This window comes from Prionailurus viverrinus, chromosome B3 (assembly GCF_022837055.1).
Source record: "Prionailurus viverrinus isolate Anna chromosome B3, UM_Priviv_1.0, whole genome shotgun sequence".
Lineage (NCBI taxonomy): Eukaryota > Metazoa > Chordata > Mammalia > Carnivora > Felidae > Prionailurus > Prionailurus viverrinus.
Window position 1 is genome coordinate 116,419,428 of NC_062566.1, and position 25,374 is coordinate 116,444,801.

General features: G+C 40.7%; 1 protein-coding gene across 16 annotated transcripts in view; it reads left to right on the top strand.

Annotated features, from left to right (window-relative positions):
* The window catches only part of TTLL5 (tubulin tyrosine ligase like 5), a 286,873-nt gene that overhangs the window by 120,384 nt on the left and 141,115 nt on the right, over positions 1 to 25,374 (top strand). For 13 of the 16 annotated variants that reach the window (XR_007153248.1, XR_007153249.1, XM_047863906.1 and 10 more), the window contains one exon: positions 8,761 to 8,948. Coding sequence is in view for 14 of the 16 variants with exons in the window: in XM_047863906.1 (XP_047719862.1) it covers positions 8,761 to 8,948 (188 nt within the window). In the remaining 2 variants the exon portion in view is untranslated. The remainder of the gene's footprint in view (positions 1 to 8,760; positions 8,949 to 25,374) is intronic. The other 3 variants (XM_047863908.1, XM_047863914.1, XM_047863916.1) reach the window with 1 other exon arrangement.

Sequence of the window (25,374 nt, forward strand, 5' to 3'; positions counted from 1 at the left end):
GTTTATTGATTATCAAGAGACAGAGACAGAGCATGAGCATGGGAGGGGCAGAGAGAGGGGGAGACAGAATTTGAAGCAGGCTCCAGGCTCTGAGCTGTCAGCACAGAGCCCGACGCGGGGCTCAAACTCATGAACTGCCAGATCATGACCTAAGTCAAAGTCGGATGCTTAACCAACTGAGCCACCCAGGCACCCCTTTTCAGTGTATTTAAAGTCAAATATGACCAGAATAAAATAACCAAAGAATTCTTAAAATAAGGTATCTAACTCTAAATGAAGTAGGTAGACTCATATTACCAGTCAAGTTTCCCCCCCATTTTTAATAATAGTTTCATTGAGATATAATTCATATACTATAAAATTTACCACTTGAAAGTGTGCAACTCAGTGGTTTTTAGTATATTTACATAGTTGTGCAACCAACATCACTGTCTTGTTTTAGAACATTTTCATTATCCCCAAAGAGATCCCCTACCTATTTGCAGTCTCTGCCCGTTTCCTCCTCCCCCCAGCCCTGGCAACCACTGAACTATTTTCTGTCTCTATGGATTTGCCTATTCTGGGCATTTTATAGAAGTGGAATCGTACAGTTAGTGGTGTTTTGTGAATGGCTTATTTCACTTATAATGTTTTCAGGGTTCATTCACGTTGTAGCATGTATCAATACTTCGTTGCTTTGTAGAAATGTTGGCTGAAGAGTATTCCATCGGGCGGATATACCTTACCTTGTTCATTTATTTATCAGTTGATGGACGTCTGGGTTGTTTTCCCTTATGGGCTATTATGAATATTGCTGCTGTGAACGTTTGTACAAGTTTTTGTGTGAACCCATGTTTTCATTTCTCTTGGGTGTATAGTGGAATCACTGGGTCATACAGTGACTTTATGCTTCCTTTTATTGAGGAACTACCAGACTTTTCAAAGTGACTACACTATCTTGCTGCCAGCAGTGCAGGAAAGTTCCAATTTCTCCCCCTCCTTGCTATCACTAAAACTATTGTCTGTCTTTTTTGACCCACTATTCTAGTTGGTTTGAAGTAAGCAGTGTGGTTATCATTTGCATTTCCCTAATGACTAATGACGTGATGATGAACATCTTTTCATGGGCCTATGGGCCATCAGTATTCTTTGGATAACTAACTATTCAAATTCTTTGCCCATTTTTAAATTGGGGCATTTGTTTTTTATTGTTATGTTCTTCATGTATTCTGGATACAAGTCCTTTGTCAGATACATGGTTTTGAAATATTTTCTCCCATTCTGTTGGTCATCCTTTCATTGTTTTGAAGCACAAAAGTTTTTAATTTTGATGAAATCTAATGCACCTATTTTTCTTTTGTGCTTATGTTTTGGTATCATATCTGAAAAACTATTGCCTAAACTAAGGTCACAAAGTTTTATATGTATGTTTTTTTTCTAAGAATTTTATAGTTTAGACTCTTTCATTTAGGTCTTTTTTCATTTAGGTCTTCTTTAATTTTTGTGTATGATGCAGCATAAGGGTCTAACTGTATTCTTTTGCATATGTATATTCAGTTGTCCCAGCACCGTTTGTTGAAACAGAGTGTTATTTCCCTTTGAATTGCCTTGACATCCTTGTCAAAAGTCATTTAATCGTAAATGTAAGGGTTTCTTTCTGGTGTCTCAGTTCTATTACACTGCTCTATATGTCTGTCTTATGCCAGTACCAGATTGCCTTGTTTATGTAGCATTGTAGTCAGTTTTGAAATCAACAAGAGTGATTCTTCCAACTTTGTTGCTTTCTTCCATATTGTTTAGACTATTCTGGATCCCTTGCATTTTCATATGAACTTTAGGATCAGCTTGTCAATTTCTGCAAAAATAAGCAGATGGGATTTGGATAGGATTGTGTTGAATCTGTAGATTAGTTTGGGAAGTACCTTACTATTGGTCAAGTTTTTAAACACTTTAGGAATATCCATGTTAATATGAGTTACAGCTAAGCTATGTTTTGCAAGTAGTCAATTTATATTTCTTAATTAGTATCTGATTTCAAATGAAATGGATATTGTAATATGCAGCTTGAATCAGAGATTAAATGTCTACTTTAATAAGTCATAATTATGAATACATGTATGTGTGTGCTAATTGTGAGTGGTTGTTCTTGTGATTTAATCTTCTAAGATCAATAATAATAGTAATAATAATGTCTGGTTTGAACTGTTTTCTCCCATTTGAGAGAAATTCAGCAAAATTAGTGTCTCCAATACTCTGTATTATCAAAACTTAAAACAAACAAACAAAAAAAAAAAACCTTCCTTTTTTACACTTTTCCCAGAGAGGGATAGGGAACAGAAGGAGCTAGTCAGTTCAAAAATATTTTTCAATTTCTGTTGTGATTTATGCTTTGACTCATGGATTGTTTATAAGTATATTGTTTAATTTTCAGATAGTTGGCATTCTCTACTTCTTGTAATTGGCTTTTAGCTTATTTCCACAGTGGTCAGAGAACATTCTGAATGGCTTAAAGTAGTAGTAGACAACAATATAGTAAATGACAATAACAGCCTGGAAGTGATTCGAGTTAAATTTTTCTGTGGTTATTGAATAGTTTGGGAATGAGATTAAGATATTATTTAACTTTAGTCTTTTTAAAGATAAATATACAGTATGAAATTTCAAAGGTCACCACTAAAAGAGTAAAACTATGGAAATTCTAAACCTATGGGAAGAAGAAAAATGGATTGAGCAAGCAGCTTAGAAAAAGCAAGAGAAATGAAACTTAAAATATGGTAAACCAAGTCCCAATATGTCAAGAATCAAATAAATATAAATGGGTTGGACTTGTTAGAAGAGTGTCATATTGAATTTTCTAAAATTCCAACTATATTCTGTTTACCAGAAAGATAACACTTAAAGATAAGAAGAACAAGGAATGGTTGAAAGTAAAAGGATGAAGAACAAAATGCCACGTAAATACCAACCAGAAGAAACGTGGTGTAGCTATATTATATATGCTAAAATAGACTTTAAGATAAAAATTTTCTTGGGGCACCTGGGTGTCTCAGTCGGTTAAGCATCTGACTCTTGATTTCGGCTCAGATCATGATCTCATGGTTTGTGAGTTTGAGCCCCATGACGGGCTCTGCACTGACAGCACGGAGCCTGCTTGGGAATCTCCCTCTCCCCTCTTTCTGCCTCTCTCACAAAAGAAACATTTTATTTTATTTTATTTTTTAAATGTTTATTTTTGAGAGAGAGAAAGAGAGACAGAGCACGAGCAGGGGAGGGGCAGAGAGAGAGGGAGACACAGAATCGGAAGCAGGCTCCAGGCTCCGAGCTGTCAGCACAGAGACTAACGTGGGGCTCAAGCTCACAAAATGCGGGTCATGACCTGCGCTGAAGTTAGTCGCTTAACCGACTGAGCCACCAAGGCGCCCTTCAAAATAAACATTTTAAAAAAAGATATACAGGGGCGCCTGGGTGGCGCAGTCGGTTAAGCGTCCGACTTCAGCCAGGTCACGATCTCGCGGTCTGTGAGTTCGAGCCCCGCGTCGGGCTCTGGGCTGATGGCTCAGAACCTGGAGCCTGTTTCCGATTCTGTGTCTCCCTCTCTCTCTGCCCCTCCCCCGTTCATGCTCTATCTCTCTCTGTCCCAAAAATAAATAAACGTTGAAAAAAAAAAAAAAAAAAAAAAAAAAGATATACAATTTTCTTATAGATACAGAGAGTAGTTACATGAGACAGAAGGCAAAAGTTTATTTAGTTCAGCTGAAAGGCAAAACAGTTCTAAATGCCCTTAATAAAATAACATCTAAATATATTAAAAAGATTGATACATGAGGAACCTACAAATCCCCTTGTCTCAGTGGGAAATTTCCGTGCTTCTATCAGTTACTAATAGACTAAACAGATTTTTTTAAATCAGCATTTGATTTTGAAAAGCATTTAAACAAGTTGATACACTTTATCAATTGATCACACAGAGGACTGTGTACCCAATAATTAGAGAAAACACCTTCTAAAGAACATATAATATATTCATAAAGCCAGTCATGTCCTACATTATAAAATAAGACAAAATTCACAGAATTGGTATCACAGAGCCACATTCTCTGTCTACATTGCCGTTAAATTGAATGGTGATAACAAAAAAATACAATATATAACAAATCCTCAAATTTAAGAGTCAAACACCAGGTATTGCATGGAAGTGTTGAATCAATATATTGTATACCTGAACTGGGGTTTAGTTAACTGGAGTTAACATAAAAACTTAAAAAAAAAAAATTAAAAGTGTCGAAGAAGAAATCATAGTGGAGGTAAATGTCAAAGTATTAGAACTGAATGGTAATCAGAAAATTGTGTGTCCATAATTGTGGAGGGCAACGAAAGGCAGTATTTAGAGGGAAATTTACTGCCTTAAAACTTATGTTTGAAAAGAAGAAAGGCTGAAAATTAATGTGCTAAATATTTAATTTTAGACATTATAAAGACAACATCATAAATCTAAAAAATAATAAAGATAAGGGCAAAAATCACAGAATTCAGAAATAAAGCACAGTAGAGAATATCGAAGCCAAAAATTCTTTGAAACCTTAAGAAGATGGACAGAGTTCTGGTGAGATTGATAAAGAAAAGAGAGAAGACATGGATAAATAATATAAGGAATGGAAAAACGACAGAATGTACATATATTGCATTGGTGACAGAACGAATACTGTTTTATTCCAATAAAATTGAAAACATACAAAATGGACAAACACAAAGATGTAACTTATGTAAAATTGACTAAAAGATGAAGAAAGCCTCAACAGCCAAGTATCAAGATAATTGAAACAATAGTTAAAAAAATTCTCACAAAGAAAATTTGAGGCCCAGGTAATTTCATAAGTAAGTTGTAATAATCTTTCAAGGGGCAGATAATTCCAGTCTTCAGCTCTTCTCGAGAATGAGAAAAGAAACAGTCATCCTCAGTTCATTCTGTATGCCTAGTTTAATCTTAATAACAAAAAACAGTTGAGGATGGTAATAGGGAAATTGTAGACAAGCTTCATTTATGAACATACATGCAAAAATTCTAATCAAAATGTAAGCTAGCCAAATCCAGCAACATACGAAAGAGACAGGACACCATAAACAAGCTTAGCCAAGGAACAACAGGAAAATCTAAGAACCGCAGTAGACAATCTATAAATGACATTTGCATCAACAAATTAAAGGAGGAGAACCATATTCATCTTAGTAGATGCAGAAAAAGAATTTGATAAAATTCTCCACTCATTTGTGATAAAACTCTCAGCATACTAGGAAGAGAAGAAAACTCTCTTGAGCTGAAAAAGGCTATCTGCCAAAACTCTACAAGAGGTACCAGTGTAGGGGTGCATGGGTGGCTCAGTCGGTTGAGCATCTGACTCTTAGTTTCAGCTAAGATCATGATCCCAGGGTCGTGGGATCAAGCCCCACATCGGGCTTTGTGCTGAGCACGGAGCCTCCTTGGGATTCTCTTTCTCCCTCTGCTCTGCTCATGTGTGCGCTCGTAAAAAAAAAAAAAAAAAAAAAAAAAAGGTATCAGCATAAAGGGGAAATGTTGAAAGAATTCTTTTTAATGTTAAGAGCCATAAAAGGATGCCCACCAACATTGCTTCTATTTAATGGTTTACCAGAACCAGCATAGTAAGATAAGGAAAAGAAATTAAAAGCATAAGGATCAAAAAGGAGGAAATAAAGTTTGTTTATTTGCAAACTAGTCTATGTCTACATAGGAAGTGGAAAATAATCAACAGATACATTTTAGAAATAATTATTTTAGCAGTATGATGGCTATAAGATCAATATTAAAAATCAATAGCTTTATCTATATATTAGCAACAAAGAGCTAGAAAGCATGTTTTTGAGGGGTGCCTGGGTGGCTCAGTCAGTTGAGACTCTGACTCTTGATTTCAGCCCAGGTCATGATCCCAGGGTTGTAGGATCGACCTCTGCGTTGGGGTTTTGCATTGAGTGTGGAGCCTGCCTAAGATTCTCATTCATTCTCTCCCTCTCTCTCTCTCTCTCCCTCTCCCTCTCCCTCTCCCTCTTTCCCCATCTCTCCCTCTCTCCCTTTCCCTTCTCCCACTCTCTAAAGGAAAATTTTTTAAAAAAGCAAATCTTTTTGTATTGTGGTTAAATGTATATATAATTAACCATTTTAACTATTTTTTAATATTTTTTAAATGTTTATTTATTTTTGAGACCGAGAGAGAGAGAGAGTACGAGCAGGGGAGGGTCAGAGAGAGAGGGAGAGACAGCATCCGAAGCAGGCTCCAGACTCTGAGCTGTCAGCACAGAGCCCAACATGGGGCTTGAACTCATGAACCATGAGATCATGACCTGAGCCAAAGACCAGACACTTAACTGACTGAGCCACCCAGGGGCCCTCCCTTTTGACTATTTTTAAGTATACGGTTCAGTGGCATTAAATATATTCACATTGTTGTGTAACTGTCACCACCAAGACAACAATACATTTAGGAATACATTTCGGAAAGAAAGGAAATTTCGTAAGGCTTTTTGTGAGACATTAGAGAAAACCTAAATAAAATAGATTAAATAGACTATGTGCATGGATGGAAAGAATCAGTGTCATAAATATTTCCATTCTCATCAGATTGGTTCCTAGATTCAATACATTTCCAACCCAAACCTCAACAGGTGTGTTGGTATACTTGACAAGCCTATTCTCAACGGCAAGAATAGAGAGAACCTATGAAGGAAGAAAAATAAGGTGGAGGAACACCTTATTATGACTTATATAAAGGTCTGATAATTAAAACAGTGTAGTATTGGCAAAGGTATAGGCAGATGGACTAACGGAACAGAGTAGGAAGTTAGAGACAGTCACACAGATAGATGGAACTTTGATACATGACCAAGATGGCGTTGTACATAGGGGAAAGGGAGGGGTTTCTCAATATGTGGTGCTGGGATAATTGGTTAATAATACAGGAAAAAAATGAAATTAGGTCACTGAGTCATACTATGTGTAAAATCAATTTCAGATGCAAAACTTAAAACTTCTAGGACAAAATAAAGGAGACCATCTTTAAGATCGTATGATACGAAACAAGTGAAAACATAAACAAAACTCCCATAAATTAATAAGAAATTAGAGAACCCAAATGGAAAAATGATCAGTGGGATCAGAAAAGAGGTAACACATGCTTGGCATCATTATCAATCAGTGAATGCAAGTGGAGACTACAGTGAGAGATTTTTCACCCCCTTGGAAGTGGGAAGAATTAAGATATTTCATAATACTAAGTGTCGGAGGGGATGTGGATCAATAGGAACTCTCATATTTTGTTTGTGGGAATGTAAAAAATGCCACTTTGGCATGATCACATAAGTTTGGAAATGTACATACTCTGTGATTCAACAATCCCATTCTTAGGCATATGCATAAAAGAGGTTCTTCCACATGTGCACCAGGAAATGTTTTCAAGAGTGATCATCGCTGCACTGATAATAGCAAATAGCAAATAATAGCAATAAGCTTGAAATAACCAAAATACCCATTGATGGGAAATAGAAAAAGAAGTTGTGGTGTGTTTGCAAAATGGATTGCCAAGCAGCAGATAAGTTAAGGAATGTTAGCTATACCTCGCAAAGATGAATCTTGAAAGTATGCTATTGAATGACAAGAGCAAATCCTAGGAAACTACGATAGCAAGATACCACTTTCGTAGAGCACAAAACCAAGCAAAATTATCTAGTATTTTATTTAAGTATGCATACACAAACCCCACAAATACATAATTAGAGATACTTCTAAAAAGGAAGGGAATGAATGGTAAGGGGAGGGAGGTAAGGGATGTCTCAAGGGAGCCCAGGCTTGTTGCACGTTAATTGGTAATGTGGTTTTGAGTTGGATAGTAAGTTCACAGCATTCATTATAGTATTCTTTATAACAACACATCTGTTATAAATAATATTTTCTATATCTCACAATAAAGTCAACATGGAAAAGTTACAGATTTTGTAAAGCAGATTGTGTATACCAAGTGATCCCAGTTATATAAGGACAGAAAGGAAACACATTATAGTGTTTCTACTTTCCTGGGTTTAAAAATTTTTCTGGTGAGATGTGTGACTTCCATCATAGAGAAAATATGAACCTTGATTTTATGTTAAATAATTTCTTTTTACCAGAATTTCAGTGCTCCCAGATAATAGAACTCTGTGATATTACAGTTGGAAAAAGAGCATTTAAATCTGAAAGGAAAATGAGTCACTTGAAATTCTAAGAGTATTGCTGTTTTTATATCTAAATACACTGTTTTGCTTTTTTCTGTTTTCCCTTTTGAGCTTGGTAAGAAGGACTGTGGCTAATTTGGCAGTAGCTGTTACAGACAACCGACCAGAAGAGTCACATAACAAGAAATAATGAGTTTTAAAACTACATTTTTTTATTCATTATGATTAGTAAATTCTAGGAGTGGTTGTTCCCCACTGCCCGTGATGAAATCTTGTGTGTGTGAAGCTTTCATAATAAACAAAAACATAGTTAATAAATGCTTGTAACAACTTGGCGGTAAGAAGTTTCTTGTGCATGGTAAGGATTTAGTTTTATTCGTGTGAGCATTCAAAGATAGTTTATTGCTCTTTAAGTTGTCAAGATCCTTGGGATTCAGTCAAGTATCTGTTGGCTGACATTTATTTGTCATCACCCTAAGTTTTTCAGGGCTTTTGTCCGAAGTGGATAAAAACTTTTCTCTCTCTCTCTCTTTTTTTTTTTTTTTTTTTTTTTTTTTTTTTTAGCAGGGTCATGCCATCCAAACAAGCTGCATTTGGGAGTGGCTAAAACACAAAAAGAGGGAGAAGATGATTCTCCATCCAGCAAACGGTACAACCCAAGTATGGTTACGGCTGAGCTCCAGCGGCTGGCTGAGAAGCAGGCGGCCAGGCAGTATTCCCCATCCACCCACATCAGTCTCCTCACCCAGCAGGTACGGACAGTTGGGGGACCGAAGAGCTCTTTGGTTCCGAGGATTGTATCAACAACAGGGCGCTCTGTCCTTCCCTGTCTTTGCTCGTCTCCCATATGCTGATGCCTGTTGAAGGAGGATGCGTTGGTGTGAGCTGAAGAGTGAAAGTGTTCTCTTCGTCTGTAAAGAAAATAAGCTTCTGTTACAGGTATTCCACAGTTAAGTCTGCTGCTAGCTCTGATGTCCTCATTTCATGGATAAACAGACTTGAACGTTCAGCTGTCAAATACACATTTAAAGGATCTTTAAAAATAACTTCTTTCTTTGGTATGATTTTCCAGTGAGTTCTAGTCTTGTAAATCTTTTTACCAGAATGCCGTAACATTACCTTTTACTTTTTTTCTTTCTTTTTTTTTTTTTTTCCAACTGTACCACCTTTCATCTCATGATCTCAGGACGTGTTCTGGGCACTGGTTAATAAAGTATTCCAGCACACCTTTAGTCAACACATGTCATTCGCCCCATTTTACAGATGGGGGAAAGTGAGGCTGGAAGAAGTGATATAATCAAGATCATTCAGAAAGCTGAATAGATGGAAGTAGATACCAGAATTTTGACCTTAAGCTATATGTATGATAATAAGCTTATAACACAATAAAGTTAGATGAAACTTTCACAGGAACTTTGGGATTGTTTTTGCCCTCCTCGCTGATTATTCCCATGGTATTTAACCAGAAGTGGAAGCCATATCTTCTCCCTTTCCTTAATGCAAAACGGTATCAAAGTCCTCCAAAGAAATTACTATGATTTAACTCCACGGTAATATTTTGCTATCTCTCTGTTGCATCCGAGTCTTAATTAGTGGCAACTCTGTGATGATAATCAAGTCTAGAAAAAGTGAAGCTGAAAATTACTTCTACCACATGTTAAAAGTAGGCAACACACTGCTCCCTGGTGGCGCCCTGTTTCTCTGTATAAAATTGAGAACCAAAATTAAAGGTCAGGTTTAGCTTTACTTCAGCCTCATCCTAGTGTGTGAGGCTGTACTGAATTTTCTTTTAAAAATCCCTACTAGTTTGAAGGGATCAGATGAGGAGGCCTGATTTGAAATAGGAACACAGGATCCTACAAGGGCAGTGCGGAGACTTGACGGGCTGGCGAGTTAGATTTTAGTGTTGGAGCACTGGGAAGAGGGACTAGAATGTCATGACCATGGTCGAATGGGAAGGAACTTTGAAACGTGAAGTGGCTATGAGGAAGGGAGAGGGCCAATGATCCGCTACACGTTTTTTCACCGGGTCATTGACAAGAGTGTATGTTTCTAGTTTATAAATGAGCAGCTAGAAGCACCAAGGCATTAGGAAATTTTCTTTGCAGTCACAGTAAGAAACATAGCCAATATTAGTGTTTACATATTTTCAACTTCTGTCATTTGGTAAGCTACGAAGCTTGCAAAATGGCAAGATTCTGATCCTGTGGACTCCAGGGTGATTGTATCCTAATTGGAAAATCATTTCCTTCAGTCCATCTTTCTTATCTAAGGAGAACTTCAGTGCCAGTGAATTCAAAGTCCATCAGACTCCTACTCGTAGGAATCTGAACTTGCCATTAGATGTCAGTCTTAACTTTTAAAGTCTGGTAAGAGGGTGGTTGGTGCTTGGTACAGTACTGAGGGAGGGGCCGTAGTATGTAATAAGCAGGGTAGGGTGGTAGAAAGCGAACTAGACTAGCCATCTGAAGATCTGTCTTCTGCCACTGACTAGCTGTGTGACCTCGGACAGTTGACTCAGCTTCTCTCAACCTCAGGGTCTTTATTTGTTGGGGAGAATGCAACAGGGTCCTGAGGATAGTATGCAAAAACTTCTTTGTAAAGTCTAAATGCCATGTATTTGGGAAATACTGGTATTTCAGCCATAAAAGGCTTCAAGTAATAAATTACTTAAAAAAAATTTTTTTAATGTTTATTTTTGAAAGAGAGAGAGACAGACAGACATACAGAGCATGAGCCGGGGAGGGGCAGAGAGAGAGAGACAGAGACATAGAATCTGAAGCAGGCTCCAGGCTCTGAGCTGTCAGCACAGAGCCCGACGTGGGGCTTGAACTCACAAGCTGTGAGATCATGACCTAAGTAGAAGTCGCATGCTTAACCGACTGAGCCACCCAGGCGCCCCAAGAATAAATGATTTTTAATTTGATTTCAAAAAGTTAAGTTTTTGGATAAAATGTACTGTTACCAAAATGAACTTTGTTGTTGAAAAGCTCAATTATGTTATCTGGCTCCTTCCCCTCAGAGAAAGCAATTCCTTAATTTGGAATTTGGAAAATTCTTTTATTCTTCTTCTAGTAAATAATAACTTATTAGAGTGGCTTCGTATGGGCTCTGGCTCTTGTGTTTACTGGGGGGCGGGGGGGGTGCAGACCCAAAGTGGGGGCAGCTCTGCCCTTCTCTCTCAACTTGGACCATGAAACCTTCAACGCTGTTTCAGCAGAAGCAGCTTTGTGTTCGGTAATCACTGTAAGTGCTTTTTACCTGTGATTGTTTCCAGTTCCTATTTTGTGTTTGTGGGGTTTTTTTTCTTTTTTTCTTTTTTCTTTCTTTTTTTATCCAGTAGGATTGATACTTTCTTAATGTTTTCTGATTGTTTTGTTTTGTCTTTACTAATTTTCTTCCTTCTGCTTTTTCTAGCTTTATTTCCTCCCAATTTCTTGAGTTGGGTACTTATTTTCATTCCCTCTTGTTTGTCACTATATTGAAAGCTATGAATTTTCCTCCCAAGTGTCACTTTCATTATTTCCCATAAGCTGATGTATGTTTACCTTGCTCTTTTGGGTAAGGTATTAAGAGACCTACTACTAAATAAGGAACACCGATGTTAAATTATTTGTGTTTTGGAAGATGAGTATAGAAAATTGAAATCCTTGGGTCCATTTTTGAAAAATCATTTTATTTTGTCTGTAATTTCAACTACCTAGTCCATTAAAGCTTTTAGTGGCATTCTTCATAAAACTTTTAATTCAAATGTGGTTTTTTAAATTTATTCATTCAAAAACATTTTATTAAGCTGTTAGGAATGTTCCGGACTTTGGTACTAAGCCACGGGGATGATATAAGACATAGTCCTTGGCATGAAATAACTCACAATCTGGTAGGGGTGACAGCCACATAAACACATGAGAGTTCTAGCATGGAAAATGCACGACAGAGATATTTCTAGGGAATAAACAGTACGACCGAAAGAGGTGACACCTAACCCAGCCTGTGTATGGGAGTGAGAAGGCCAGAGCAGCCTTCTTGGAAGAGATTGTGTTGAAACTGAATCTTAAAGGTGGACATGTGGGTGGAAGAAGAAGGGTGAGGACAGGTTTCAGAACATAAGGTAGCGTGCATGCATGTATATATGCACGCATGCATGCATGTATGTATGTTTGTATATATATGCATGCATGCATGTATGTATGTATGTATGTATGTATGTATAACAGCAGGCCGGTTAGTGGTATTGAACGATAGGGAATCAGCAGAGAGCAGCTAGGATGGAAGCTGGAAGAGAAGACAAGGGCTGATTTAGAGGAGAGCTTTCTCTGTGAAGGAACTTCTCTATATCTCACAGGTGACGGGCCATAGAGACCCAGTCGGCTTTGCCTTTCAGCTGGACCACTCGGGTAGCTGGAGGAGGGCAGATCGGAGGGCAGGGCAGCATCACCCCTTTTCCTTCCTGCTCACTGGTGACCACGCCGAGGAAAAGTGAGCTAGCCAAAAGTAGAGAAGCAAAGTACTCCGACAACCCCAGAATTTGATCATAAAACTCTGTAGCACCAAGGATTTACATCAGAGGCTAAGTTCTTATGGATTTGCATGGCTAGAAACAGAACCTTATTTATTAGCTCGTAACAACTTTCACTACTTCTGTTATGATTTAACTTTATTTATAGCCAGGAACACCTAAGAACCTCAGACTTTTCCTTGCCCCACGATGTGGCCACAGTAGCCACTTCAGAATGCTTGCCAGCATGTGTATGCTTTCAATATTCTGGAAAGAGATAACGTGTCCTTAGCGTATGGTTATTCAGCAAGTACCTTATGCATCTGAGCAGAGAGCCGGTCAAATTTAGTTCTTTCCCTTGACACCTGGCAGGCTGATTATCTTTGGGGGACGGGATTCTTTAGAAGCCAGAGTGTACATCCCTGGAAGCAGGGTTTTCTAGGAGCATCTTTCACCTGCTGGGTGGGGGGAGCGCTGCGGTAGCTGACAGGGCGCTGGAGGAGATCCTGAGTCTCCCTTTCTCCACCTCACTCAGTGCTGGGAGACGTGTGCGTTAGCCCTGCAGCTCTCTGCGCCCATGTTGCCCTTTGTGGTTACGGCTGTTCGTGAGCAGAAGACTGTGGCGAAGGAGCCCGGCTCTGTGGTGAGGAGTGGGAGGCTGCGACTCAGAGGGAGCACTGGCCCTCTCTGTGCGGGCGAGTGTGAGATTTCAGGACCAGCTATCATTAGGAGCAGCTCCAGCTCCTCCAGCCTGGGAGTTTAATCAAAGGAATAAGAGCAGACCACCCAGGCGAGGGCTCCGGGGCGAACGAATGTGCTGTGTCAGTCTCTGTTCCCCAGCCAGCCGGTGCCCGGGATGTGGCCAGGCCTCCTGGAAATGTGCTGACAGATACATAGGAGGGAGGAGACACTTTCTGCTTCTCACATTTTTCATGAAGATGGAGAGTGGAAAAGAAAACCATTCCATTTCTTTCATTTTTTGCTCCTGACCCTGATACTTTTCTAGAGCAGTTCTGGAGAAGGGTGTATGCCGAGGTGTGGAATGTTTGGTTTCCACTGGCTACTTGTTCCTCTCAGTCACTCATGTATCAAGGAATTCTCTATCATTTCTTCTGCTTCAGCAGCTGCCACAGTAGACCTTGAGTGAATCTTAATTTCAAAGTTTCCAATTTAAAGGTGAAATTGGCAGAGAGAGAGCTAAATTTCTGAAATGATGACGAATGTTCTCCAGAACCGAGGCGGATGGCACCCAGTTTATCACAAGGTTGGGCGCCGGCCACTGGGCACTCTCCCCCCGCCTCCTTAGTGTGCCTGGACACGTTTGCACTGCTGTACATTTGGGTTCTGATTGGGTGGTTGTTTTCCAAGTCTAACTCCTTTTGTTCTGTGTTCTTTCTGGGTAGAAAAAGTTGCACTTTTTTGTATCGTGTACATTACTCTTTCCCATTTCTAGAAACAGAAAAGGATAAATAGAAAAAGCAGGAGTTCTTGAGTCAGTGAGACCTTGGACGAGTTACTTAACATCCCTGTGCCCTGATTTCCTTTTCTGTAAAATGGGGTAATTTTAGTACTGAGACTAATTCTCCTCCTCGATCCTGTGCCTCCCGGCTCTAGGACCTAGTTCCAACTGATCCTATTTAATTCCCTAGCTCCTCTGTGTCTCTCAAGGCTTTCAGCCCCAGTTTTCCTTAGTTCCTTAGCCTACTCTGTGGTCTCTTGTTCTAGTAACCTTTCTTTCACCCTGCCACCCCCAACCCCCACAAGCTCTTGTCTTCCCTGTACTGCCATCTTGTTTTAAAATAACATGCCCTTGGGGCACCTGGGTGGCTCAGTCGGTGAAGTATCTGACTTTGGCTCAGGTCATGATCTCACAGTCTGTGGTTTGAGCCCTATGTCGGGCTCTCTGCTGACAGCTCAGAACCTTAAGCCTGCTTTGGATTCTGTGTCTCCTTCTCTCTGATCCTCCCCAGCTCGCTCTCTCTCTCTCTGTCTCTCTCTCTCTCTCTCTCTCTTTCTCAAAAATAAATAAACATTAAAAAAATTTTTTTTTAGTAACATGCCCTTGCTGCCCAGGTCCCTGACCCCTTCCCCTCCACACTTACTCTTACAGTCTGACCTTATCTCTTACATTTTGTCCAGCTCTCTCTCAGAGATTGCTAATGACCTTGGATTGCCAATCTTGGTCACCTATTTTTAATCCTTCTTCTCCCTCAGCATGTGGCACTATTATTGACCACCTCCTACCTGAAAACGTTTCTTAGCTTCTCCAGCCCTTTAGTTCTTCCTCTAAGAGCTCATCCTCCTCTTTCCCCTGAAAACTAGATTCCATTTGCAACATGTGTTTTTTTTTAAATATAATTTATTGACAAATTGGTTTCCACACAACACCTACCAGCACCCAAAATACTCAACGTATTGTAAACATATTTTGAAAATATTCAAAGAAGTATTCAGTATTCAAAAACCTATTTGTTCTTTCCCTTTTTTCTCTCTGTATTGGTGACACTGCATTTCTTGGCATTTAGGTATGGAGCCTTTGATTTATCACTGTCTCTGTTTGCGTCTTCATTCTCTGTACATCCAGGCAATTGCCAATTCTTGCTGATTCTGACTCCATAATGTCTCATATATGTCTTCTCTGTTTCACTTTCACATCTGCTGTCCTGCTTAAGCCCTTAATTATCTCAACTGGACAGCTGCAGTTACCTCCCAAAGGGTCTCCTGCCCACCCTGGTCTTGGCTGTAAAGGAATCTTCTGGAATCACAAGTCTGATGATAATACTCCTTTGCCCAAGAATCTCGAGGGGGCTTTCTGTTATCTACAGTGTGGAGCCCCAGCTATTAAATGTTATTCAAAGCCTTTATTTAGAATCTGGCTCCGGGCTACTTCCCCGGCCTGTCCTCGCCCATGACACATGTTCTCGTGCAAGTCACTCAGAATTTGTTAGTCTCCACGCCTTAGGTTTTGCCATCTTCTCACGGGAAATGTTCCCCTGTTACCATGTCTAACCTTATGCATTTGTCCAGGCTCCACATAGCTGCTGTTGGTTCTCAAGCCTTTCCTGGTATAATCTGAAAGCAGCCCCTGTACTCAGAGGGCAGGGAGAGACTAAAGAAGGAGGCAGACCACTCGAGGTGGGTAGGTGGCAATTTTAATAATAGCAGAGGGAACTTACATAGGAGGCTTGTTTTGGGCAGCAAGACGAATGGCTCCCCGCACCTGCCCACCAGATCTTAAAAGCTTATAAAGAGTCGCTAACTGGGCTCAGCTATATATACCATGCAGGTGTTTTCAACACAACATCATCATCTCAAGGCCATGTCCCTGGAGCAGGCTCTAGGAGCGCTAACAGCAAGTGGAGCCCACATTCCAAGGACAGGGGAGGAGGGGCTGAGAAGCTTCTGAGTTCCCGGAGCCAGCTCACAGGTCAGTTGGCGGCCACGTCTTTCTCATGACGTTTCCAAACAGGTGCCCCTTCACTCATATACATGCCACTTCACTCATCACACTGTGCATGTCCAGATAGCTGTCTCCTTCAACAGATGGTGGGCCCTTTGGGGGCAGTGTCCTTTGCTGCCTCAGAACCTGACTCATGGGTAGTACTCAGGAAATGTGCTCATGCTATTGGACTGGAAGTGTCTTGGTTCAAGATGGGGACTGTGTCCATGTTTTCACCAATTTTTTTTTCAGCTTGGTATATGGTGTGCACTCAATACATTTTTGAATAAATAAATGAATGCAGAACCCACTGCTGCCCCAGCCAGAAGTCATCTTTCCATTCTGCATGCTCCTTTAGCCCCTTATTAGTCTCTCTGTAGAGTAAACCCATTATAGTGATTTTTCATCTCTTATTTCTTATTGAGTTATAATCTATGTGATGGCAGTTCTTTCTAATCCATCAGCTAATTCAGCACCCTCACACTAGCTAGGTACTTACCACATCCCTGCTAAGTTGAAAAGAATTTCTCTTCTGTATTTTGCTGGTTTCTATATTGTTTTATTTTTAAATATTTATTTTTTAAATGTTTATTTATTATTTTGAGAGAGTGCACACAGGTGAGCGGAAGAGGGGCAGAGAGAGAGAGAATCCCAAGCAGGCTCTGTGCTGACAGTGTATGCTAGACCTCATGAACCTTGAGATAGTGACCTGAGCCAAAATCGAGAGTCGGACGCTTAACCGAATGAGCCACCCAAGCGTCCCAGTTTTTTTATATTCTTTTTGAAACTCTTGCTCTTCCATGTTTCATTTTTATTGGGAGTACCACACTGCCCTTCAGAATAAAGCAGCTGACATTAACTGAATGTCTATTTTGCACCAGGCACTGTGCTAAGAACTTTATAAGCATTATTCCTTTAACCCTATGATGTGGATACTTATTTTTTACAGATGAAGCAAATAGAAGCTGGAAGGAAAGATGACTGTGCTAAGGTCACACAAATGGCAGATGGCTGAATCAGGACTCAAACCTAAGTCTGTGTGATTGCCATGCTCTTTCCTTTAGTGTTTGCCTGCCTCCTCCTGTTTGAATCAGGACTCTAACCTTGCGTCAACTGAACACTGCTGCAGTTATAGCAAAGCCAATGATTGAGCCTACAAGAGAGAAACAAATTGAACCTCCTGAGTTCATGATGAGAAGTGCTTCTCCATGCTCCAAAGCAGGTTGAGAAATGTGCGGGTCTGTCTAGATGATCAGTTACTTGTTGAGCGAGCACTTCATCAGATTATTTTATGGTGAAATCATAAATTTGCCTAATCTTTTGAGCCGGCAAAATTCGGCCTCCTTAATTTGCAGTGATGCAAAAAGATCTATTTATCACTGGTGGTGGCAGCCCCCATCGACTCATAAAAACCAAATGTATAAACTGGAAACACTACAAAGTGACTTGGTGGTTTTGTAAGGTTTCCCAGGAATGTCTCAAATCTTAATCTGGAACTCTTTCCAGATTTTGGAGCACTGAATGTCGATATGTGTATTGTATAAATGACAGTGTCCAACAGAGGGGGGGGGTGCATGACAGGAGAACTTAGTGCCGATGTACTGGGGCTGCAGAGATTCCCAGCTTTTCCTAGCCCCGTTTGGATTTCGATTAATGTTCTGACTCGTGTCTCCTGGTAATCAGAGTGTAAATTCCTTGAGGCTCATTTTATTGGGATCCAGGAGTTGACACAGGAGTTGAAGCTGTCTTAAAACACGTTGGTGGTCGTGGCTGATGGTTTTATAAATTCTCAGGAAGTGGCCTTAAAAGAATGGTTAGAACGGTAACTGTTTAAGGATGATTTTGTTTCATGTTCTTGATTGCATGTATGCTCTAAAATTTCTCTAGTGATGAGAATGATGTAATAAGTGTAGATATGGCACTTTTGGTTTTCGTTTTCTCCTGAGTGAAGTGGATTCTGGTCCACTGGTGTTTCCTATTCAAGGCCTGCCTTTTGTTCTAGCTACATACACTAGAACAAGTCAGGAAGGACTTGCCACTTCATTGCCCCTGTTCCAAATCATTCGGAGCCCCATGGTCAGGAGAATGAAAGTTTCAGTAGCAGGCTCAATTGATTTAGTCATATTCTGATGAGCCTTTGCATGTGAATAACATAGAGAGCATTGTTCTCAAGATGATATTGGTGTAGTTCTGAGGACAGTATGAATGCAGATTTAGACAAATTAATCTTCGTAACATTCTGAGTGATTCTTAACCCTTTTTGAGTCAGAGATCCCTTTGAGAATTGAATGCAGGCTATCTTGTTCTGAAAAAAAAAATGTGTACTCAGACTTAGAAATTTGCATTAATTTCAAAGGCTTCACAGATACTTTCCAGTGAGGCTCCCTCTTGGTACAACCAGGGACCCACGGTCTCCACGTTAACCTCTGAAAACTCTAAGGTAGCATATAGCCAGTAATATTGATAATTTGGCCAAAAATGACCACTCCAAATCTATGATCATCTTTGCTTCACACATTCTTTATATTATTTCAGTGATATCCCCCGACTAGGGTATAATCTTGATGGAAGCAAGGAGTTTTGTTTTGTTTTCACTGTTCACTCCATGCTGAGAAGAATTCCACCGAGTAGCTGATGAATATTTGTTGGATTAATGATATGATCTTCTGAAGCCCCATCTCTAGACTTCGCCTGAGCTATGCCAAGATTGTAAGCTGCATTGGGATTGCTAGGCCACCAGTTGGCTCACGTGGTAGCTATTATTTGGTCTTTCACGTTGAATTCCCAACCTCCATTTTGATAAAAAAGATACATGACATTTGCAAACAGCCTAGTGAACCTGAGGTTCAAGATCTGTTTCACGCAAGATAAAAGAAAGGGAAAACCCAAAGTGCCAGATCCATACTTACTACATGATTTTCATCACTGGAGAAACATTAGAGAATGTGTGCAACCCGATCTCAAATGGAGTGTCAGCCTTTTGCAGTTTCACTGCCAAGAAGAAACATAACAGCAGAGACGTTGTGCAGACAAGGAGCAAAATCTGTACGCAAAGCTCTTATTTCCCACATTTGAGAACCTTGCCCAAGGCTTCCAGACCAGGCAGAACGCGTCTCTAAAATTATGCAGGGCACTAGCAAGAGCAACACTTGCCTCTCTCTAATCACTGATTATTTTATTTCCCATTATTCCAAAGCAGTCCATCCCTTGTGGTATTTGCAAAAAGAGGTAATGTGGAACCTTTAATTTCTTTGCTAGCCTTCCAGTGACAGTAATCACTTTTCCACTCACTGATGATTCTAGCTTCTAGCTAGAGGCTGTGTGTGTGTGTGTGTGTGTGTGTGTGTGTGTGCGCGCATGCGTGCTTGTGAGTAGATGAGACCCACTTCATTTAGTATATAAATGCTTTTGTGCCTGCTGGGCTAAGCTCGGAGGATACAACAGTGAATGAGATATAGTAATTTGTGGGCCAAGATAGGCAAATAAGCCTACAATTATAATACAGTACAAATCATGGCATGAAGTTCTTTCAGCCCTACCACTAGGCTCTTGAAGCAGTTTAGTGACAAGGATCCTTTGCAGCTAAGGGAGATTGTTTATGAAAAATAAAGTTGACATTGGGAAGTAAAGTGCAAGGTGGTAGCAACTAGATTTCAGGATCCTGCTGTGCTAAAGTGGTTTGAAGGACCTTCTTAGAGCCGGTGATGAAACACCATATAAACTGATCTTTCGGTTTGCATGTTGGGGGTAACCCCTGCCTCCTGGCATAGACCTCTCTAGATTTGCTGGTTGTGTTTTTCTAAGCAGCAATGATAAACCTTGGAACTGTGTTAAGAAAGGTAAAAGCCATGTGAAAATCCACCAGCCCCAGTTAGCAGAAGGCTACATTTGTAGATAAATCATATCTATAGAGAGCATCTATAGAAATGGAGAATGTGGTCTGCTATGCATGGAGATTGTCTTGTCCTTCAGGGACTGCTGGCATATGCATACACAGAGGCAGATACCAGTTGATGATTGATGGGCTCGAGGGCTCACCCTGGATGCTGGCATCTTAGGTTTTTTTCACTAACCTGTGTTGTCTTTCCAAATATCTACTAAAACTTCACCATTCTTAAATATCAGTCTGTTTGATTTTGTTGTTCCATAGTGGAGCTGGAAATTACTACCCATGTGGTCATTAAACACTGATTTAGGGCAAACTGTGGCTGGAATCTAGGATTCCATAGTCACCACCTTGAGGTTCAGAAGAAGATGCCCAGAGAGTATCCTTCAGGCCAGAGCCACCTCTTATTACTATTTTTGGTTCCAGACTCCTGACTGGAATTCCTAGCTTTGGTGACTTGGGCTAGATAGTGTATGATCCAATGACTTCTTTTGCCCACCAGGCCTCAGGCCTAGACCCAAGCCATCTAGTCAGACCTTTCCCCCCAGGCCCACACCCTAATCTTGATAATCAAACCATTCTACTGTTGAAGAGAGGCATGGCAAGATAATCTAAGGACAGGCATACTTGCGCTAAGGCCCACTCTTTGACCATCCCTTCTTAAAATGCCAGGCAGCACCATCTTGCTTTGCCAGCTGCGTGGGAAGATGTATCCAAAAGAGGGCTGATCCAAGAGGAAACCACGAACAATGAACACATGAATTTAAGAGTGTTTATCGGCAGATTACAAAGCAGGTCTCTAGCTCCGTGGTCCAGCGCTCCTGAGCCTAGGAGGGAAGTGAGTAGAGGCCAGCAATGGCGTGTCCTGCATCCCGACCTTAGTACCTCTTGCCTGACTACCGTGGCTCTCGACGAATCTTAGTTTTCCTTAATAGCTCCTTTCTCCCCAGCCCATGAAACAGCACTAGATTTTTCTACCCACACCACGATTCTGACATAGCACTACTCTATCAGAACCCTTCAGCAAGCTTACTGTTACCTCTTAGATTAAGAGCAAAATGTTTAGTCTGGCATTCAGTGACCTCCCCAAGCCATTTTTTCTTTCTGTTCCTATCTTTTATTGCTCTGAGATTTAGCCAAATTAGACTGCTTCCTATTTCTCAGACATTCTTCCTGCCTATCTGTTTCTGCATTTTGACTTAACGCTTTTTCCCTCTAGGAACCACCACCATCCCACCACCCCCACAGCAATCCTACTGCCTATCCTTTTAGGCCTAGCTCAGATGTCTTTGAATTTCCTTAGCATTTTTTTTTTTTTTTTTTGTGGCAGTTATCACATCCTAGAGGCCTTGAATATTGTTCTCTGTTTCTGTGTCTTGTCTCGCTAGATTACCAGTTCCTTCATGGGTAACGTTTTAATGGGCCACATTTTAATCTGTGTATACCCCTAAGATTTGACCCAAGACCTTGCTTATATGAAGCGGGTTTGGACTTCTTTTGAGTATTCAGGTGTGCAGCATTTCTAGAGCATGGCAACTATAGCAACAGTGATCTAGTTAGGCCTGGCCCTGGATCCTCTTTGGATACCAAAAGGTTATGTATCTGGGTGGGTGGTGGGTATATTCTGGGAAGCCATCAGGGCAATGCCATCATATTTTCATTATAACACTGGCAGCAAACAGCAGTAACAAGCAGTAACACTTGGGCGGGCCAGCAGCCGGAAATTGGCCTCCCTCTCTGTATTTCACCTACCCCCTTTACAATCCATCACCTGTATTTATTCCCGCTGTAATTTAAACACCTGTCTAGATGGAATGCGCACAATGTGTCCCTACCCCACACATTCAGATATTTGCTCACCTGCCCGATTCGGAAGGCTGGCTCTAAAATAAACAGCGTTTTGGTATTACAAGAAAAAATGCACCGAGGTCACCGTGGCAATGGACATGAAGAAGGGAATGGGAGTGGAACCTCTGGAAGAGCAGCCCCGGGAGAGTGGAGCAGAGGAGGGGGAGGAGCAAGGGGTGAAGCATCTGCCTAAGGCCTAGGCAGTGGTGGGTGGGATCCTGTGACTAGATCTCCCCGCAGGCAATCATTCACTTAGCTGACCAGCTAGAGAAAGGCTGGGGTGGAGGAATATTTACCAAGTTTAATTTTTAGGCTTAAATGTCTTGGCTATTTATTTTTTTTCCCTTTTAATGATTTTTAAGAGAGAAGGAGAGAGACAGAGTGGGGAAGGGGCAGAGAGAGCCTGAGACAGAGTCCAAAGCAGGCTCCAGGCCCTGAGCTGTCAGTGCGAAGCCCGATGCGGAGCTCGAACTCACAAACTGCCAGATCGTGATCTGAGCCGAAGTCAGACACTTAACCAACTGAGCAACCCAGGGACCCCAATGTCTTGGTTATTTTTAGTGGCCACTGTTTCTCATGGTAGCAAAACAAGTAGACTTGGAATTTTCTGACCCTTGTTTTAAACCATTTTATTCACATTTGCATCCTTGTCATACTGAATGATTACTTAGTTAACGTTTGAGCATCCAAACAACACTGAGAAATAGTAAAATCTTAAAGTTATGATAGAATTATTTTCTCTTCTCCTTCCCCTTGGGTGTTTTGTATCATGCTCTTCACCCCATCCAGGCATTTCTGCTGGTTTTTGGAAAATTCCCGGAGCTTTCTGGAGGAGAACCTTTCTATGGCCCCCGTTTCCTTTTCCACCATCTCCTGTAAGAAGTGCTTCCCTGACATTACCAGGCACGTGAATTAGCTGTGTGTGGCTCTTGTCAGATGCAGATTTCCTGCACTGAGGCTGAGGCTGAGGCTGGCTGAGAGTCGGCCTCCTTATCAAGCTCCCAGGGATTGCAGATGCTGCTGGTCACAGATGGACCTGTAAGTTCCAGGCTCTGGTACAAGGCAGTGAGAGTAACACAGTGCTTAGAAACTACAAGCATCAGGCAGACCAGGAATTGAAACTAGGGGCTGAAATGTAACAATTATTTGTTCTTGAGCAAGTTATTTCAACTCTCAACCTCAATTTTCCCATCTATAAGTGAAGGCAATAATCCTACCTAACAGAGTTGTCTTGAAGATTAAATAAGTTTATATTTAACACACACACACACACACACACACACACAGGACAATGCCTGGCAAAAATTAAGTGGTCATTAAATTTAGCTATCGTTAGCTAAACATGACTTTATTGTTACTATTACTGTTGTGAACCTGAAAGTTTTTGTATTTCCATAAAAATTAAGGTAGACTGTTTTAGAAGTCCACAGACTTACAAGGTTTTTACATACGTGTGCTATCTTTTGCACATAAAGATGTTGATATCCATTGTCAGCAAGGCATGTTATTTGTGTCATAGTTTCAGTAATTAAGATGGGTTTTAAACTGTCCCATCCATCTTCCAGACACTATGTGACCAATGGGATGAATTCATGAGTTGGCCAGCCTAGATTTAGTGGCACAGACTCTGATTATTGGCCCAGGAAAGCCACCTGGCCCAATGGCTACAACCTCTACCTTAATAGCCTAATACTCCTCACAAAAATCATGAGCCGCCTCTTTTGTTACTAGTACTGTATGTCTTTATGTGCTATTAAGCCTGTCCTTCTTGAAAATGCTTCAGCGTGGAATGTTCATCATTACTGAAAATCAGATATATGTATGAAATTGTCCACTTTCTCTTCATCTGATGAAACTTTGTTTACCTGGAGAAACAGAGATGGACAGAGCGTCAGGTGTAGCCTGGTGGCAGCCATATTTATCATCCTTCTTCCTGTTAGGGTGGAACCTCCACGTGTGAACCCTGATTGACTTGTAGAGTTTATTAAGGCCCGGCCCAACGCAGGGAGATTTGCCCTGCCCTTAGATATTCCCTAGTCAAGACAAGGTGCCATTGGGGCCACAATTGATGCTTGGGTCCATTTTAGTTCGGCATCTCCTTCTGCCCATCCTGGAAAAAACTGGGAAACTGAAAGGAAGAACCAGAAGCTTTTTTAAGTCACATAGTCTAGGAATGATTAGCTTGGACCGACTCTAGCAAGACGTAAGTTTGTACACATAAGATTCAGCTAGATCTGGTTGAGGCTTCCGAGCTATGCTATCTGATTAGGTAGCCACAAGGTAGGTTTAAATTCCAGTTCCTTAGTCATACCAGACACATTGCAGATGCATAATAGCCACATATGGCTTGTGGCCACTGTATTGGGCAGTGTAGATTATAGAACATTGACATCATCCCAATACGTTCTGTTGCATAGGGCTATTCTAGAACAGGGGTTGTTTGTCACTTCTGACTGATTTGTATTGGCTGTCTGGAGGACTGTGTAAAGAAGTTTCTGAGGCCATATCTAAGTGAGCCCCAAGTTGTTTGATTATTTACTGGCAACGTATGTTCCAGGAAGACAGAGCCGGGTCGGGTAGGGATAGTTGTGACATAGGTCCTGGGTGTCTTCTAGGCAAAACCTTAGAAGTAAGAATAGAATATTTAAAATAGAGGGTCAGTTATTATTTAAAGAGACAGGTTACATTTTTAGCAGGAGTCCTTTGTAAAGAAAGATGAGGGGCACCTGGCTGGCTCCGTCGGTTAAGCCTCTGACTGCGGCTCAGGTCACGATCTTCTGGTTTGTGAGTTCAAGCCCCTCATCGGGCTCTGTACTGACAGCTCAAAGCCTGGAGCCTGCTTCAGACTCTGTGTCTCCCTCTCTCTCTGCCCCTCCCCCTGCTCACACTCTGTTTCTCTCGCTCGCTCAAAAATAAATAAACATTAAAAACTAAAAATGAGAAGCTTTAGAAGTTTTATTATTCTTTATATAATCTCTCATTTAAGTAGTGGTCCCTTTGCTACTTCAAAATAATGATGATATTTTGTTTTTGCGTAGAAGCAAATCACAATAGCTACCATTTTTTGGTTTATGCATGAAATGAGGAATCAATGTTACATGAAAAAACAAAACCCACAAAGAACCACCAAGAATCTAAAATTCGTTTCATGTTCATGCCTCCTTTTACTATACCTGCTAAGAAACCAAACCTATTGATGGGGATGTTGGGTTCTCCCCCCCCCCCCCCGACTTCTTTAATATCCTCTGGTGAAGGGTAACATGGGGAATAATATTTAAGGCAAAGTGTATTCAGTGCCTGTATAATCACTGTTGTCAGAATTTGAGATAGCTAATTATGTTTTCAAAAATCTCTAAGAATTAAGGATAACGAGGACTGTTTCCTACTAGTTTTAAAATTAGAAAATGGATTTTAAAACAAGAGTACCAGTTCTGCAACTGTTACGTGACCTTGAGCAAATCAGTTACGGTAAACTCCGAGCCTTCGTGTGTCCATCTCTGAAAGGAGCGT